The sequence below is a fragment of the Cinclus cinclus genome, chromosome 5 (genome assembly GCF_963662255.1).
Source record: "Cinclus cinclus chromosome 5, bCinCin1.1, whole genome shotgun sequence".
Lineage (NCBI taxonomy): Eukaryota > Metazoa > Chordata > Aves > Passeriformes > Cinclidae > Cinclus > Cinclus cinclus.
Genome location: NC_085050.1, coordinates 1,953,086 through 1,971,384, shown reverse-complemented (window position 1 = coordinate 1,971,384; position 18,299 = coordinate 1,953,086). Strand labels below are relative to the sequence as shown.

Below are 18,299 nucleotides of genomic sequence, written 5' to 3'. Positions count from 1 at the left end.
CATTGGGGTCCTTTTGTCGGGTGGGGTCGACGGTAACGGGAGCGGCCGGGCCGGAGGTACCGGGGAAGGCCTGGTTATGGGGGTTGGAATCGGGGGTTGCCGAAATGTCCCGGGAATGGCGTGAGATGTTTGATTTAGGGTTGGGGGAGAAAGAGAGAGGTGTCGAGTTGTTGGTGGGATGCTAAGCGTCCTTCGTTGTGGGGGGTCTGGGGTTTTGTGTGTGGGTGGTATGGGGGTATAAAGGGGTGTTGGGAGGGGGTTGAGGGGGTGTAAAGGGGTGATTTGGGGGTCTGGGTGAGGGGTTTGGGGTGTATGCGGGGTTTTAAAGGAGTGGTGGGGTCTGTACGTGTGTGTGTGGGGGGGGGGTCCGTGTGAGGGTTTTAGGGGGATTTAGAGGCGCCCGTGGCGATGTTGGAGAAGGTTTAGGGATTTATGGAGGGATGCGTGAGCGATTCCAAGAGGCCTGGGGAGTCTTTGGGGTCAGTGTGAAGAATTTCTGGGGCTCTGCGTGGATGTATGTGCTCTTTGGGGGTGTTGGGGGGGGGTGGGTGGGTCTGTGTGAGGGATTTGTGAGGCTCTAGAGGGGTTTATGCGGATCTTGACGTGGGTACGGGGGTGTTTTTGGGGTGATTTAGGGGTGGATGGATGAATCTGTGGGGGTGTTCGGGGTCTGTGTGCATTTTATGGGAGTGTGGAGGTGTCTGTGTGGGTGTTTGGGAGAGAATTAGGGGCATTTGAGGGCATTTAGGGGTCTAGGGAGGTGTTTAGGGAGGATTTAGGGTTTTTTGGGGGGTGTTTGGGTTCCGTGTGAGGGGTGGTCAGTAATGGGATGAGGGTGGTGCTTTCTGTGCGGGATTGGGAAGGTTTGATCTGGAGGCAGGGTAGGAATGATTCAGTCTCGAGGAGTAATTAATGAATTAATGCCCGGGCTAATTGGAGGTGGGGGCGGGGGGGGCTCATTAAGCGTGGCAGGCTTGGCATGAATGGATATTTCCAGTCCTGGATCCAGGAAAAGCACAGGATCTTCCAGCAGGGGATTCTGTGTGCTGGGAATTCTGGCAGAGCACGACCGTCCCTCATTAGCACAATATGAATAATTAATTACTCGGATCACTTAATGAATAATGATTAATTAAGGGACGGAATGCAGGCAGGGCCATTTACCTGTGTGAGACGCATTGGTCCCGGTGGCTCCACTGGTGCCATCCCTGCCTCTGGACTGGTCAGGAAATTCCAGAATTCCTGTCAGGAGGGACCTTCCTGGGCTGTTCCACAGCAGATGGGCCCCAATTTCATGCAGCATTTTTGGGTTCCCATGTTGGTTTTTAAAAATTCCCGGTCTGTTCGAGCTCATTGGGAATTCCTGGAATGTGCTGGGTGTTTGTCACCTTCCCAGGTGACCTTGGAGCGATTCCTTCGTTCTTTCCTTTCTCCCTCCATTCCCAAACGCGGAGCTGCATGGTGGCTTTGGGAATAAACACAAGGATTAAATTCCTTCGGTGTATTTAAGGGGGAAAAGGAGGAGTTTTAATGGATTTCAGTGTAGGGAGTGTCTGGATTCTGGGGTTGTCACGTTGTGCTGATTCTCCAGAGCCTCAAATCCCACCCAGGAACCGCTGAAGCAAAATTTTGGGAGGGTTTTCACACCTATTCCTGAGTTTTCCAGAGGCAAATGCGTAAAGAATGGAAAACAGGGAAGGGCATGGGTGGTGAGGATGGCAGGGATGTGGGAACTGCGTGCCACAGCTGGATTGTTCCCTTGGCATGGTGCAGAGAGCTCTGCTCCCAGGTTTTCCAGGGATTGGGGTTTTGATGGATTGGGTTTTTTTGGAGGGATTTGGGCTTTGATGGATTGGGGTTTGTGGATTATGGAATGACTTGCAGCCCTGGATATTCTTCCCCAACCCCCCCCCACGCTCCATGCCCTCATTTACCAGCCCTCTGAGAGAAAGGGACTGATCAGGAATTCCATAAGGAACGAGGGAATAAAGTTTAAAGCTGAGGATTGCTCGGAGCAAGATCCGAGGGTGTTTGGGAGGGTGGAAATCCAGGGATTTCTACTCCGGCATCTTAGCGATGTCCCGCATGGAACGAGCAGCTCTGTCGCTCCCATTCCCCGAGGACCGAGCGGTTAAATCAGCTTTTCCTGGGAATGATCCCAGTTGGAATCAGCCGGGAATCCCGCGGGGTGTGGGAGATGGGGATGAGCTGAAATCCACTGACCTCCCGCTGCATCCTCGGCAGTGTCCGGACGTTGCTGTGGCTACGGAGCATCCTCGATCCCACGGCGGAGCCGGGAATGCCGGGATGCCCGGGATGATCCCGCGGGGTCGGGGGTGGGAAGGAGGGGGCTGCGGGGGCTGCGGTGGTGCAGCCGTGCAGGGCGCAGGCTCCAGCTCCGGGTCCTAGCGCCGGCATCACCTGGAATGAGGTCCCGAGGGGGGAAAAAGTGGATTGGGAGGGACCTTCTGATTCTGCACAATTCCCTGACAGGAGGCGGGAAGGGTCGGGTTCTGCTGGCGGAGAACGGATGAGAGGGAACAGTCTCGGGTTCGGGTTGGATATTGGGAAAATTCCTTCGTGGAAAGGGTTGTCCAGCCCTGGCGGTGGTTAATTCTCCGTCGCTGGAGGGATTTAACAGCCCTGTGGGTGTGGCACTTGGGGATGTGGACGCTGGTGGCCTGGGCAGTGCTGGGGGAATGGTTGGACTTGGTCTCTGAGGAATTTTCACCCTAAGCCATGCCAGAGTTCCATGGAAATTGGTGTGAGGTCCCAGTAGGTGACACCGTTTCCCCCCCTCCAGTTTGTGTTATTCCCAAGCGAGCTGGCTGGGTGGCCTCATTTTGGGGGGTGGATGTCCCTAATTTGGGAGGAGCTGGTCCAGCTCTGCAGAGGGGGACTTTGGACAAGGGCTGGAGGGACAGGACAATAGGAATGGCTTCCCACTGGGAAAGGGGACACTGGGCTGGGATCTTGGGAAGGAATTCCTGCCTGGGAGGGTGGGGAGGGGCTGGGCTGGAATTCCCAGATTTGCTGTGGCTGCCCCTGGATCCCTGGCAGTGTCCAAGGGCAGGTTGGATCCACCTGGGACAGTGGAAGGGGGTAGCACTGGATGAACTTTGAGGTCCCTTCCAACCCAAACCATTCCATGACTCCAGGATTCTGATTTCCCTCTGCAGGGGGACTTTTGGGGTCCCCTCCCCTGGGACTGTTCAGGGCTTGGAGGGGAATTAAAAGAAGTCTTAAACTCGGTCTGGGTTTATTTTGACTCATTAAAGAACAAACCCCAAATACTAGTTTAGGTTTTCTCTCCTGAACTCAGTTTCCTGACAAACTCAAGCTGTTCCCAACCCCAGAATCAGCTTTGTGGAGGAATTTCACCAGGAGATGTGTGTAAATAATATATCAAAATGCAATAAGTTGGAATATTGCTCCTGCTGGATAAACACTGGGAGTTTCTGAAGATTTTTAACCTCCCTCTTCCTCATGCTCCCTGAACTGGGGGTGTTCCAGCTGCTCAGCAGGGGCTGGCTTGTATCCCAGATCCCAGGGAAAAGCCTGGAGGTTGAGGGAGGATATTTCTGCAGTTCTTTTCTCTCTGATGAAGAATTAGAGAGAGAGTTTGGGCAGCAGGAAATCTGTGTGGATCCTGCAGAGCGATGACTGGGGTGGTCTGTGGGAGAATCCATGGCCTGGGAATCTCTGGGAAGTGGCATGGATGGCACTGGGAATCTCTGGAGCTCTGTGACACCGTGTACTTCCTCCCAGGAGAGCGAGGATTGCTCCAGCCCCAGCCAGGTGTGACCCTGAGGATGCTCTGGGCTGCTCCATCCCAGTGTCCATCCCAGTGTCCATCCCAGTACATCCCACAGCTCTGGAGATGTGCTGAGCAGCAGTGGTAGCACAAGGCAGTGCCTGTGGTATGTGATGTTCCTGATAAATCCCAAAATACCTGGGATGGGGCTGGGATGGGGTCCTGCTTTCTGTGCCAGGTGTCCCCTGTGCCTGTCCCATCCTTGCTCAGTGCACCAAGAAATTTATTTCAGAGGTTTAATCAGATTTTGGGTGTGTTTCCCTGGAAAAGGGAAGTTCCTGGAGGTTCCAGGATTGTTTATTATCTTGGGGATTTTTTCAGCTGGAGCATCACTTCATCCCAACATGGCAGTGCCCAAGTCTGGGGGAAAATTGGGATTATTCTCCTTTGTACAGAGCAGGTTTGGCCCCACATCCATAGATTGTGGTGAGGGTGGAGCAGCCAAAGCCCTCTTGGAGGTTGGGGTTTTCCCACAGGGCTCTGGATCATCTCACAGAACTTTAATTACCAAAATTTCCCATATCCCCTTAATTTAGGCACTTAAAAAGCTCCTGCCCTACTTCAGCTTGGTGCTTAAGCTCAGGATCCTTGTGGATCTTTCCCAGCTCAAGATTTCCTAGGATTCTGTCCCTCAGGGATTCATTTTCATCCCAGATCCAAGTAGTAAATAAAACAGGTGATGATGAGTGGTGCTTGTGATTTTGTTGTGTTAGGGAACGGGATATCCCAGGAGGTGCCAGTGGGATATCCATGACTTTAAAAAAAGCTTTTCCGTCTTAAAGCTGATTCTATGATTTTCAACACAGGTTTCCCAGAGAAGCTGTGGCTGCCCCTGAATCCCTGGAAATGTTCCAGGCCAGGTTGGATGGGGCTTGGAGCAACCTGGGATAGTGGAAGGTGTCCCTGCCCATGGAAGGGGGTGGCTCTGGGTGGGTTTTGATGTCCCCCCCCCCCCCATCCCAAACCATCCCATCAAATTGTATTTGTGTGGAAAAAACTCTTTTGTGCTTCAGTTTAACACAGAAAACTGACTGAGGAGGAGGAGAAGGAGCCATGTGACGTTCATAATTTTCTTTTGAAATTAACAACTGCTCTTCTGCTCCACCTGGGAGCAAAGCCTGTCTGGTATTCCCTGGTGTTTTCCTGGTTTTGGGCTTGTCCTGCTGTTCCCAGAGCTCTGTGGGAAGAGCAGTGGGGAGTTCCCATCCTCTGAGGGGGTGCTCCCAGAGCTCACCCTTCCTCCCATGTGAATTCCTGCTGAAATTCCATGCCTGTTTCCCAGTTTTCCTTGCACTTAGAGGAAGCTTTCTTGAATTTGAGTTCCCTCTTGGCATTCCAGCCTCTCCTTGGAGCACAGCCCCCGCCGTCGCTCTGTGTGCTGAGCACCTTCCAAGTGTTTGTGTCCATGGCTCTTGTTCCCCTCCTGGCTGCTCCCTGGCTCTGGGATCAGCCAGGATTCCAGAGGAGGACCCTGCAAGAGAGAGGAAGAGCAGAAATCTTTCAGAATTTAGGAATTAGGCAGAAATCCTTCTCTCTGAGGGAGCTGGTTGCGCAAGTTGTCCCGAGAAGCTGAGGTTGCCCCTGGGTCCCTGGAAGTGTCCAAGGCCAGGCTGGACAGGGCTTGGAACAACCTGAGCTAGTGGAAGGTGTCCCTGCCCATGGCAGGGGTTGGAATTGTTGGGATTTAAGGTTTCTTCCTATCCAAACCATTCCGTGAGTCCTTAAATAGGTGACAGAGGTGATATTTGCTCCCAGATTCTGGCAGGGAAGCAAGGTGAGCTTCCAGTGGTGGAGAAGGTTTCTCCTTCTGTGGATAAAATAATTCAGATTTTCTAAATCTTCTAAACTGGTTTAGAATCTGAGGCTGAATGGAAGGAGCTCATCCTCTTTGTAGGTTTTTGGAGAATTCTGTGTGTGTAAAGTTTCCTTTAAACCAGCATGGAGAGGGGAAGCAGCTGGAGCTCCTATGACCAGCAGGTTCAATAACTGAGGTTACTCTGGTTGAGATCCTAGTGGTCCCAGTGAGAAATTCCCAGATTCCAGCTGGGTTTTGTGTTGTTTATCCCAGTTGTGCGTTGTTAAAGCTCCTTCCCTGAGGCTGCCAGAGCTCCAGGAATGTTTGAACAACGCTCTCAGGGACAGAGTGGGATTGTTGTAATTGGGAAGGAGTTGGATCCGTGATTCTGTGGCTCCCTTCCAGCTCGGGATATTCTGTGTTTTTGGGGGTGCTTCCATGTTTTGGGATCCCGGGCTTGGAATGTGGGGCAGTGGCCAGTCCTGGTGACTCCCAAATCCCCTTGTTAGCCTGAATAGCACCGGGAACAGTGCCCAGAAGAGGGGTGAGGGCGTTTATTTGGGATCTGTCAGCTCGGCCAGGAACAATGGGACACAGTGTCACCTGTCACAGCCAGGAGCAGGACAATTAGCGATCATTCAAGCTGCCCGTAATTAACCCCTTGGCCTCCATCCACCCCACGGGTGCTGCTCCCGGGGATTTGGGACAAACCCCCGCTCCAAGGGCGTTGTTTTTCCTCAAAATTCTCCATGAAGGGAAGAGCAAGTGGGGCAAACCTTGGCTGGGGTCACGGCGGGCGCCGTGCGGGGGAAATTTGGGGTATCCCTGCCTAGTGGCCACCACAGGGCGAGCAAGAGGAGGCCTGGAGTGGCCCGGTACCTCCTCCTGCGGGGAGCTTTAGGACCCAGCGAGCCTCCGGCGCCGTGACAAGTCTGGAGCGGCACTGGCGCAGAGTGGCTCCATCGGCAGCGCTGGAATTCTCTGTATCCCTCCCTCGGAGCATCCTCGCCCAGAAAAGGGCTTCCCTCCCCTCTTGTACCGCCCGGCAGAGCTTCGGGGGAGGGGAGGGGGGGGGGGGCTCGGGGATGCTGGGATCGGCCGGGACGCTGGGAAGCGCCGCTGGATGCTGCCGGCTGTGAGCTGGGGGAGAGAGCTGCCGGTTGCAAATCGGGAATCTCTGGAGCGCAGCAGCATGGCCCAGGGCAGGAGGCACACGGCCGGCCGGGTAAGGGGGGGGTGGGTGGGTGGGAGGGCTGACTCAACAGCTCCTATCGCGACAGATCGCGACGCTGTCTCAGCGAAAATAGCTGGGTTTTGTAGGGAAATCTCGGTTGTGCTCCCGTATCCCCGGAATGTGGCTGGCACCTCTCTCTCTGCTGACAATAATGCCGGGAGGGGAGGTGGATGCTCCGGTTCGCACCAAGGCCGTGTCTTTTGGCCGGAGTTAGCTGCCCGTGGGGGTGATTACCCTAATTCATTACTGCCATTAATTACCCCGGCTCCGCTTCAGCCTCTTCCCTGGCTCTGGCATAGCCTTGCCGGGGCTGCTCAGCACAAAGATCCCGGCGTGTTTTGCTGCCTGCCGCGGGCTCCCCTCCCTCCGGGCGGCACGGAGCGATGCTGAGCTTCCTTCCGCGGGCCTGGCAAGCGCTTCCAGGTTTTTCCGTATTGCAGCTACCCCTGGGCTGTGCTGTGCGGTGCCAGCGGCCCCCCCCGGACTCAGGCCAGGCCTTTCCCGGGAGTTTCTCTCCCTGTCGCTGTGTCCCTGCGTGGCCACCACGGTGACATTGTGTCCCAGACCCTGCCGGGCACTGCCAGCGCGTTCAGGCCTGGCTGTGCCGACTTGGCAGCGGCTCCAGGATGGAAGTGGGGAGGGAAGACCCTTCCCACCTCTCCACGGGACCCCCAGATCCTCTGTGGGCATCGTGTCCTGCCTGCTATGGGATATACCAGGCCCGGAGCTGGTGGGATTTGGGCTGTGGCCAAAGGGATTTGATTGCTGGGGGAAACTTCCCAGCCTGGAGCCTTTTTTGCCCACCCTGGCAGGGTGTGAGTGTGTGTCTGTGCAGGTCTGGAGCCCCACACCTGCCCCCCAAACCTCCCTGTTTTCCATGGGGGAGCAGGAGGAAGGGGCTGGAATTCCAACCTGAGTTGTGACAGCTCTGTCACGACAGCCTGGGGGGGGTTCTGGGGGTTCCAAGGGGATGAGGGCACAGGGAAGGCTCCGAGGGCTGATGGAGATGTGGGTATCCTGGGGATTTTGAGGGTCCCAGGACAGCACTGTGAGTAGATTATCCCTGTTAGGCTCACATGGATTTTGGAATGGGCACTGCAGGGACCACGGCTGTGCTGGCCCTTCCTGGGGCTGGAGCCACTGGCCACCCCGGCCATCTCCCTTCTGGGTTTTGGGGATGCTGCTCCTGATGTCCAGAGACACCCACACCCTCCCATTTTGTCAGCCTGGAATCCAGTGCCACCATGGTGGTGAGGACTTCATCCCAGTGCCACATCCTGGTGTCACCTCAATCCCAGGGTGATCCTGACTCGGTGCTGACCAGGCTTAAACCCGGAATTCTTCCCAAGTCTTTCCCTCTTCCAGCTTTGTGGGCCGTGCCTGGAATTTGGATCTTGTCAGAGTTGGCTGCTCGGGATTCTCCCGAAACTTTTGATCTGAGCTTTGAATGGCAGTTTGAGGCTCCATCAGTCTCAGCTGCGTGGGGGAGGCACTCCTGGAGGAACACACTGAATATTCCTGGGGTGATCCGCTGGGATAGAGCAGAACACTGAAACCCTCTGGTTTAGCTGGAGCACGGGGGGTGACCCAAATCTCTGTGAGTTCATCCTGTTTTCAGTGCCTTGCCACTAGGACCTTCTCATAGCAGAGCAGACAGGCTGTGGATGTCTTATCACGCTTCAAAAAGGGGGGAAAGCGGGAAAATGCTGGATTTCGGAGCGGTGCCAGGCAGGAAGTTGTGAGGAGCAGTCTCTGGTGGTGGTGGCAGCACAACCACGTGCTTGTCCCTCACCTGGTGTCCCTGGAGCGAGATGGGAGCTCTGGGATGTGGGACAGGCTCCTCCTGGGCTGGTGGCTGCTCCAGAGGTTCGGCGTTCCTGGTTGTTCCTTTCACTGCCCCATTCCCAGCACTTGCCCTGTGCCCTGCTCAGATCTCCCACTGCCTTCACTGTGAATCCCTGGATTTCTCATTTACTGGGATTGAGGAGCTTATTCCCCTTCCAGGCTGAGCGGTGACAGGGCTGTCACTGTGAGTGGCCTCAGCCCTTCTCTCTTCCTGTGTGGCTTCCCAGAGTTCTGCTCCTCCATCTTCTTCCTTCACTGTTCATACCCCCCATTCCTAGGACTGAGGGGATCCACGAGGAGCTGGCCTGGGAAGCTGAGGAAATTCTGGGCTGTGTCACCAGCCGCTGTGCTGTGGTGTCCCCAGGGATGGCTGACCCCATGTTTGTCCCTCAGGGATTGTCACCACGGCCAGGAGGTGTGACCACAGATGTGTCCATCTCTCCTGGGATGGCCACCAGATCCCTGGCCACAGGCCAGGTTGGGATATTGGAATGCCCACCCCACCTGCTTTTTAGCTGAGACATTTCTTTCTCTTGTGTAACCTGGATTAATCACGTCGGGTTGAATCTTCGTGGAAATTCCAATTGGGGATTTATCCATTAGGTTTGAGCTTCCAGGTGTCCCACACACCTGATGAACTTTGATTTCTGATTAACTGGAAATGGGAAGTGGAGACTCAGTGCCTGGTCCTGAGGGATGAGATGGGGGTGGAGGAGATTCATTCTAGGCTCTCCTTCTTTTCCCAAGTGTGAAAGTCTTGGGAAAAGTTTCCATTAAATTAGTGCTGGTTGGCAAATGTCCGTCAGGGACAGGCTGGGAGAGCTGGGAATGTTCCCCTGGAGAAGGGAAGGCTCCAGGGAGAGCTCAGAGCCCCTTGCAGGGCCTGAAGGGGCTCCAGGAGACCTGGAGAGGGACTGGGGACAAGGCATGGAGGGACAGGACACAGGGAATGGCTTCCCACTGCCAGAGGTACCCCCAGGGCTTGGAATGTGTCGCATCCAGCAGATCTTACCTGGCTGCAGGTGCCAAATGGACAGCAGGAGGCATAAAAGCTCCTGCTCCAGGAACCTTCCTATTTACTGGGGATTTGGGATTTTCCTTTTTTGGGAGTTTTCCTTTTCTTGTTTTCTTTATGTTCTGCTCTCCTTTCCCGTAACACCCGGGACACGATTTTCCAGGTGCTCACAGGATGTTGCTCCCAGAACTTTGGGAGATATTTGGGTCTGGAGCTTCAATTTTTCCTTTGAGGTCTAGGGTTTCTTTGCTGTTTGATGGATTTTGGGTCTTAATATAAGATTATTTTGTGACATTTGATTTCTGTCAGTTGTGTTTGGATGAAACCTGGAATTGAGGCTTGTGGGAAAGCCCGCATCCCTGGTTTTTGTCACCAAACCCCAAACTTGGTGGGTTCACTCTGCATTCCAGCCTTGGGAAGTGATGTGCAAGGGAAGGGGGTGGTTTGCTAGGATTCCAGGAGCTTCCAAAGTCTCCTGGGCTCTCCCACAGGCTGAGGATTCCCTGAATGTCCCTGTGGTGTCCTGGGGTTTGTCTATAGGGCTTTCCCAGACCTTCTGGGTGAAAGAGGCTCTGTTTTCCTGGGATAAAGAGCAGATTCTTTGGCTGGAGCCAGGCCCAGAGCAACCAAAATGCCACATTTCTGCACAATGACCAAAACCAGTGACACATGGGGTGGGGGACGTGCCAAACTGGTCCCGTTTTGGGGTTTGCTGGGAGATTGGGATGAGCGGGAAGATGGAGCTGAGCAGGACAGGGAAGGAACATCCCTGTCCCCTCTGGGATAGAAGAAGTGGGGTTGAAAGGTGTGAGGGTTTTGAGGATCTGCAGAAGATCTGGAGAGGGGCTTTGGATGTGGGCTTGGAGTGACAGGACACAGGGAATGGCTTCCCATTGGAAAAGGGGAGATTGGGAAGGAATTCCTGGCTGGGAGGGTGGGCAGGCCCTGCACAGGGTGCCCAGAGAAGCTGTGGCTGCTCCTGGATCCCTGGAAGTGTCCAAGGGCAGGATGGACATTGGGGTTGGATCCACCTGGGACAGTGGAAGGTGTCCCTGCCTATGGCAGGGGCTGGCACAGGATGGGCTTTAAGGTTCCTTCCCACCCAAACCTTTCCAGAATTCCACGATTAATTTGTTTTACTCAGGCTGATCGCAGTGCAGGAGGCATTGGGGATGTATCCCAACAAATTTCCATGTGATTTCAGTAATCCTGAGGTTCTCCAGTATCCATGGAGTTCCTCACATCCATCACCTCATAGCTGCTCCAAGAGCATCAATCACCTGAGTAGCCCCACCTGAACCCAGGTGCATCCCGGGATGTCACACTTGGAGTGTCCTGGTGCCTGCTGCAATATAAATATGGATGTAATGTTTATGACAGGATCATGAAATTGTTGAGGTTTTAAATCCCTCCCGGGGTGGGGACTCCACCACTGCCCTGGGCTGGAGAGCCCTTCCTAGGAGGAATTTTCCCAATATCCAATCTAAACCACCCCTGGCACAACCTGAAGCCATTTCCTCTCTCGTGGATAATAGCAATCCCACCTGGAAAGCTGCTGGACTTTCCCACCCACATTCCAAGGTGGGATACCCCAAGTCTGGGCACGGGGTCCACCAGATCCCGACAGTGTGAAGGGATGGGACAATGACCTGTGTCCCAAACAGCCTGTCTGCTCCTGGGCACAGAATTAAACCACGGGAATGCTGATCAAGTGGGAAAAGAGAGAGCACAAGTTGGTTAAAGCTGACCAGCTGTGCTGCTCTTGTGTTTTTTTTTTTTTCCCCCTCAAGGCTTATAAAAATATTATAAAAGGGGATAAATCAGGTGTGTGAGCCATCAGTGGTGGCTGTGCCGTGGTTTGTGGCTCCTGTTCGGGAGCGGAAGGAATTCCCCAAAATAAAAAGGGGTGGAGGAGGCAAATGGGGGCAGAGGGAGATGAACCATCCCAATATCCAACCCTTGTGTCCATCCCATGCTTTTCCCTGTTCTCCAGGCCTCCAGCACGCCCAGGATGAGCGCTGATGGCGGCAGCAAGCCCCTCAAGGTGGGCTCCCGTGTGGAGGTCATCGGCAAGGGGCACCGTGGCACCGTGGCCTACGTGGGGGCCACCCTGTTTGCCACGGGCAAATGGGTTGGGGTCATCCTGGATGAGGCCAAGGGCAAGAACGACGGCACGGTGCAGGGCAGGAAATACTTCACCTGCGAGGAGAACCACGGCATCTTCGTGAGGCAGTCCCAGGTGAGTGGGATCTCAGGATCCTCGGGATCGTGGCTCGGTCGTAAAATAAAGGGAAACAGCCCTGGGGGTTTTGGGAATCTGTCTTCACAGGGGAGGGAGCAGCACATTCCAAACCCAGGTGGAATTTCACCCTCTGCACACTCCTTGAGGTTCTGGAATGAAAACAGCGTGGTGAATTCCCAGTTGTTCCATTCTGCTTCCCGGTGAAGTGTCCAGCCTGGTGCTGTCCTGTATTTACCACCTTCAGCAGGTGGGATTGATCTTCAGGTGGAGTTTGGGATTGATCTCAGATGTTTACCTGAAAGCAGATCCAAGGAATTTTGACCTGGAAGGAGATAAAACACATGGTGTGGGTGTAGCTGCTGAGATTTGCTGCTTGTGTGCTGCAGCAGGAGCCAGGAGCTCCCTCCAGAGCAAACATCCTCCAGGTTAATTCCCTGTGTCACCTTCCAAGGGTAGAGAGGTGACACCGGAGCCTCCCAACCAGCTCCTGTCCTCTCCCTGGCAAAAAAAGAGCTGGTTTGTGTCCCACCCCATGGCCTCTCATTGCCAGGACCTTGGGATTGGAGGACAGAGGAAAGCCGTGCACAAAATGAGGACATTTGGATCCTGGGGTCCATCCCAGCATCTGCTGTCCCGTCCATTGGAAGGGCCTTTGGTTCATGCATAGTCAGAGGCTACAGCAGTGACTCATCCAGGAGAGGTTCCAGGAGTCACTGAGGTTGGAAAACACCTTTAGGAGGAGTCCAGCCACTCACTTCTTCAGTCCCTTTGTCACTAGCTTGAGGCAGGATGAGGGAAAATGATCCCCATCCTTTAAGTAATGGGATAAACACAGGGAGCTGAACCCACCAGAGCTGGAGGCAAACTCACCAGGAAGCTTTTCATGTTTTTATCCAACCCAAACGCTGTTGGTTTGTAGGAATTGCTGGATGGAGCTCTGTTCCTTTCCTGGGATCACCATGGAGATTTCCTAAATATTGTTCTGCCACACTCCCAGTTCCCCACATTAAAACTGGACACATGCACCCGGCTCCTTTGTCCGTCTCTCTTGGCCTCTCCTTCCAGCTGGGAGAGGCTTTGAGGGATTTATGTGGAAAAAGTTGGGTCTGCAGGACCAGGAGGGACCTCAAAGTACCCCCAGTGCCACCCCTGGACAGTCAGGGACACTTTCCACTGTCCCAGGCTGCTCCAAGCCCCATCCAATCCAGCCTGGCCTTGGACACTGCCAGGGATCCAGGGGTAGCCACAGCAAATCTGGGAATTCCAGCCCAGCCCCTCCTCACCCTCACAGCCAGGAATTCCTTCCCGATATCCCACCCGAATCTCCCCTTTCCCAGCGGGAAGCCATTCCCCTTTTTTGTCACCTCGTCCTCTGGGCTGGGTGTGCAGCGGGTGATGCTCAAGCCCCACCCCAAATTCCAGAGCTGGGGAATGGATCGGGACACACCTGGAGCAGAGACGGGAAGCAGGACAGGTAAACAGCCCCCAAATTCCCCAAATCCCTTAAATCCTCTGTCCCAGGGCAAAGCCGTGGGTGCAGGGCTGTCCCAGCAGGTCCAGAGCTGATCCTGAGGCACAGGGAGGGTCCCCAGTGTCCCCAAGCTCCCACCTGGGGGGCACAGAGACAGGGGGGACCCCACCCCTGGCACCTCTGGGCAGGGGCAGGGGGGGGCAGAGGGTGCTGGGCACAAGGCTCTGGATGGGGCTGGATGCATCCCCCATCCCTGGCAGTGTCCAGGGTTAGCTGGGATGGGACTTGGAGCACCCTGGCACACTGGAAAGTGTCCCTGTCCATGGCAGGGGTGGCACTGGGTGGGATTTAAGGTCCTTTCCCACCCAAGCCATTCCAGGATTCCCTGATTCTGCCTGGGCTGGCAATTCCAAGCATGGCCGTTCCTTTTCTGATGTGTGGAAATCCCTGAATTTGGCATCACCTGGAGCTGGCTTTCAGCTCCTGCTGGGCAGAGGAGCTCAGTGGCCACCATGTGCCCAGTCTGTGGTGGTAGTTCCCAGTGTCACTCTGGATCCAGCCCTGCTCTATGCCTGTCCCCAGCCACTCCAGTAGCTCTGGAATTCCCTCCTAGGCTGTTCCTGCTGGGAAACCCCCAGACCACTCGGAATTCCCACCCTGCATGGCTGCAGGTGTCATGATTTCCTTTCCATAACTTTTTCCTTGGTCTCTTTGTGGCTTTTAATTCAATTTTCATCATTCCTGGTGTTGGGAATCTTCCCAAAATAGAATTCCTGTCTGACAGCTTCCCAGGTTATTTTGATTTTTAAGCTGAGCTCACAGATGGGAAGTGGTGTGGAGCAGGCAAATTCCTGCAGGAACAATTTTGGAAGTGTTGATCCGAGGCACAAGGATGGTTCTCTCTCAGGGATCTAACCCCTTCCAACCTCATTTTCCATGTTTATCCAGCAAAAATGCATCCAAAAATAGTTCACAAAGAGAAATCCCTGAATCTGGTATGGATATTCCAGGCTGTCAGATCCAGAGCTTTGACTTTCCTCATTGCTTGTGTGAATATTCTGTGATCCCAATGGGAATAAGGACTGTGTGCCTGTTTTCAGGAAAGTTGATGGCCAAGCCAGAATGATGAAATTAAAAATCTGTGCCAAAACCATGGAATCTGCTCTGCTGCACCCGCTCCCAGAGGGATGTGTTCCCAGGTTCTCCCTGTTTGGGAATTTTGGGCAAGGATGGTTGTTGTGTTTTTTCCAGATCCAGGTGTTTGAGGATGGAGCGGACACAACATCCCCAGAAACCCCAGAATCTGCTGCCATGAAGGTCCCGAAGAGAGGTATGACCCAGCTGGGAAATCTTCCCCAGAGAGGTGGAAATACCTAATGGAGGGGATGGGAAATTATTCCTGAAGGGGATGGGGAGTCTCTCCTGGAGGGGTGGGAATCCTTCCTGCAGAGGTGGGAATCTTTCTGGAAGAAATGGGAAATTTCTCTTGGAAGGGTTGGGAATCCTTCCTGGAAAGGTTGGGAATCCCTCCTGCAGAGGTGGGAAGTCCTTCCCAGGTGAGATGGGAAATGATTCCCAGAGAGAAGGAGGAAATCTCTCTTGGAAGGGTTGGAAATCCTTCCTGGAAAGGTTGGGAATCCCTCCTGCAGAGGTGGGAAGTCCTTCCCAGGTGAGATGGGAAATGATTCCCAGAGAGAAGGAGGAAATCTCTCTTGGAAGGGTTGGAAATCCTTCCTGGAAAGGTTGGGAATCCCTCCTGCAGAGGTGGGAAGTCCTTCCCAGGTGAGATGGGAAATGATTCCTAGAGAGAAGGAGGAAATCTCTCTTGGAAGGGTTGGAAATCCTTCCTGGAAAGGTTGGAAATCCTTCCTATAAGGAAGGGGGAGATCATGGGCTATGATGGGCATGCAGACCCACTGCACCACTCTGAGCCTGTGGAATTGTAACATCCCTGTGGAATTGGAGCATCCCTGTCTCCAGCCCCTTGCTGTACCCCATTCCCTTCCCACTCTCCTCTGAGCATTCCTTCCCCGTTTCCCACATCCCTCAGCCCCGCCATCCCTGGCTGTGGGCCCAGACAGGCTTCCCTCCCTCCCTCTGAGCTCTGCTTTGTCGGGAATGTTTCCCCCAGGCTCTGTGAGATCCCGGGAGCTGCCGGAAGAGGCTCTGCCAGCTTCCTACCTTGGCTGCTCCGGCGGCTCCGTGTGCCAAGCCGGGAGCTCCGCGTGGGAAGCGTTTGTGGGATCGGGATTAACGGGTCGGGGTGGGCTGGGGGAGGTGGGTGTTGCTTGTGGGTGGGATTTCTCCTGTCCCAGGAAGTAGGAGGTAAAATTCGTTGGGAAAAATGGAATGGACCCTTCCCTGCTCTCTGCTTTGGATGCTGAAGTCGGTGTAGAATCGTGGAATAGTCATGGAATAATTTAGACTGGAAAAGCCCTTGGATACCCCCGAATTCCCCAGCACTGCCCAGGCCACCAGTGTCCATGTCCCCAAGTGCCACATCCACAGGGCTGGTAAATCCCTCCAGGGATGGGGACTCCACCCCTGCCAGGGCTGGACAGTCCTTTCCAAGAAGGAATTTTCCCAATCTCCAATCTGGCACAGCTTGAGGCTGTTCCCTCTCTTCCTGTCCCTGTTCCCTGTGACCAGATCCCAACTCCCACCTGGCTCCAGGAATTCAGGGACTTTTGGAGAGTCAGAAATTCCCCCCTGAGCCTCCTTTTCTCCAGGCTGAGCTCCTTTCCCAGCTCCCTCAGCTGCTCCTGGAGCTCCAACCCCTTCTGGGTTGGGACAGACCGACCAAGGAGGAGCAGGAAGAGCCCGGGCTGCAGGTGGGGTGTGGGATGATGCTGTCAGGGATGCAGGGCTGGGATGTGGCTGCCTGCCAAGGGTTTCCATGGAAACAGCAGCTGCTGCAGCAGCGCTGCAGTGGAGGGTGCAGGGATGGCTGTGCCACGGATCCAGCACAGGAGAGGACACCTAGGGGGAGCTGCTGGTGACACCGGAGACCTGGGCAAGGGTGGGAATCCAGACACATCTGCCAGGGATGGACAGGACACAGGGAATAGCTTCCCACTGGAGAAGGGGAGATTGGGATAGGATATTGGGAAGGAATTCCTCCCTGTGAAGGTGAGGAGGCCATGGCACAGGTTGCTCAGAGCAGCTGTGGCTGCCCCTGGATCCTTGGAAGTGTCCCTGGAGCGACCTGGGACAGTGGAAGGTGTCCCTGCCCATGGCACAAGGTGGGGTTGATGGGATTTAAGGTCCCTTCCCACCCAAACCATTCCGTGATTCTGTGTCCCCAGGTGCCACACGGGTTTCACCCACACATGGGTTTCAACCCCTTCAGCCATGGTGACTGCCACTCCCTGAGCAGCCTGTCCCAGGACCTCAGAAATCCATGAAATCCAGGGATTCAGCCAAAGACAGCAGTGGAACTGCCCCAGTTCTGAGGTGTATCCAAGTGTTTGCCTTCCTCAGGCAGCAGCTCCCAGAAGGAATTCCCTGTTCCCCCAAACCCACACCCCGCTGTGCCGCCATTTCCTGCCGGATCCTGACTCTGCTTCACTCTCACTTCCCAAAATTCTCCTGTCCCCCTGCTGGGTGTCCTCTGGCTGCAGGGACACTAGAATGGGGACAGGGGTGTCCCTCAGGCTCATGGCTCTGTTTCTGCTCTCTCCACAGATTCCCTTGATGCCACCAAGGCCAGCAAACTGGTGAGTGACCCCGGCACTTTGTCACCTCTGACAGGTTTTCATCCCTTCGGGAAGAGCACACAGGCACACTTCCATGGAATAAAATGCCCATGGAAAAGTGAATTTCTCCCAAAACCCATGGGAAACGAGGTGTAAAAAATGTCATTTTTGGCCACGGGCCAGGAATCAGTCATTTCCTAAGGGATTATCCAGCACAAATCCTGTGTCACACATTTTGATCTGAGTTCAGCAGCATTCCCTGGCTGCTTCCTTCAAACCCTGACCCCCATGGAATCCTGGAAAGGACCTCAGAGCCCTTCGGTTTTCCACCTTCCACTATCCCAGGTTGCTCCAAGCCCTGTCCAGCGGGCCTTGGACACTTCCAGGGATCCAGGGGCAGCTCTAAGGACCCTCCCCTCTGAGTGTCTTCATCCAGGAGCTCCAGTGGCTCCTGGGACATGGTCAGGGACGTGTTGTACCCAAATGTGAGGGATATTTCCTAAAAAATGGGAATCTGGAGTGGGTTGCTGTCCTTGGGATTGGCCATACGGGTGTGGGGTAGTGAGGAATCATGGAATCCCGAGGCTGGAAAAACTGTCTGAGACCATCATGTCCAGCTGTTCCCCCAGCACTGCTCAGGTCACCACTCCTGGGGGCCAGGGATGGAACTGGCTCATCCTGGGGACACAGAGGGTGGGTTCGTGTGTTTTGGGGGAGAAACTGGATTTTCCATGGGGATGATCTGGCCCAACTGGGGTGTGGGAAAGGAAATGGTGGGGACAGGGGGCTTGTGTGCATGTGGCACCTGCAGGACTGGGTTGGGGCACATTGGGGCCCAGCCTCCTGCACTGCCATTCCAGATAATTCCCAGGAGTGGGAATTCTGCTCCCCACCCCGCTGTGGAGCTGGATGCTGGGATGGAGCAGCATTTGAGGATTCACTGGGCTCATATCCCAGGGAACATGAGCTCCAGCCAGAGGGGAGGATGGAAATGGATTCCCTGCCGTGTGTTAGAGGGATTTGGGAAGGTGTTTGGCTTTTCCTACTGTGTGGGGTGTGATCCATCCCCCCCGGCACTGCTGGAGCCTGTGCTCCATGTGCTCCCTGCCTGATCCCGCGGTTTAATTCCACCCTGGAATTCATTAGAAGACAAAGAGAATATTTAGGAAACCTCAGTGTTCTTGAAAT

The 18,299-nt window shown here is 54.6% G+C and overlaps 1 protein-coding gene across 4 annotated transcripts in view; it reads left to right on the top strand.

The window, feature by feature from the left end:
- The first annotated feature begins 33 nt into the window (after positions 1 to 33).
- The window catches only part of DCTN1 (dynactin subunit 1), a 50,878-nt gene continuing 32,612 nt past the window's right edge, over positions 34 to 18,299 (top strand). For 2 of the 4 annotated variants that reach the window (XM_062493914.1, XM_062493916.1), the window contains exons 1-4: positions 34 to 56; positions 11,697 to 11,942; positions 14,668 to 14,746; positions 17,101 to 17,132. In XM_062493914.1, coding sequence (XP_062349898.1) covers positions 11,715 to 11,942; positions 14,668 to 14,746; positions 17,101 to 17,132 — 339 coding nt within the window. In that variant the 5' untranslated portion in view covers positions 34 to 56; positions 11,697 to 11,714. Of the gene's footprint in view, positions 57 to 11,696; positions 11,943 to 12,032; positions 12,193 to 14,667; positions 14,747 to 17,100; positions 17,133 to 18,299 lie in introns of those variants that run through there. The other 2 variants (XM_062493917.1, XM_062493915.1) reach the window with 2 other exon arrangements.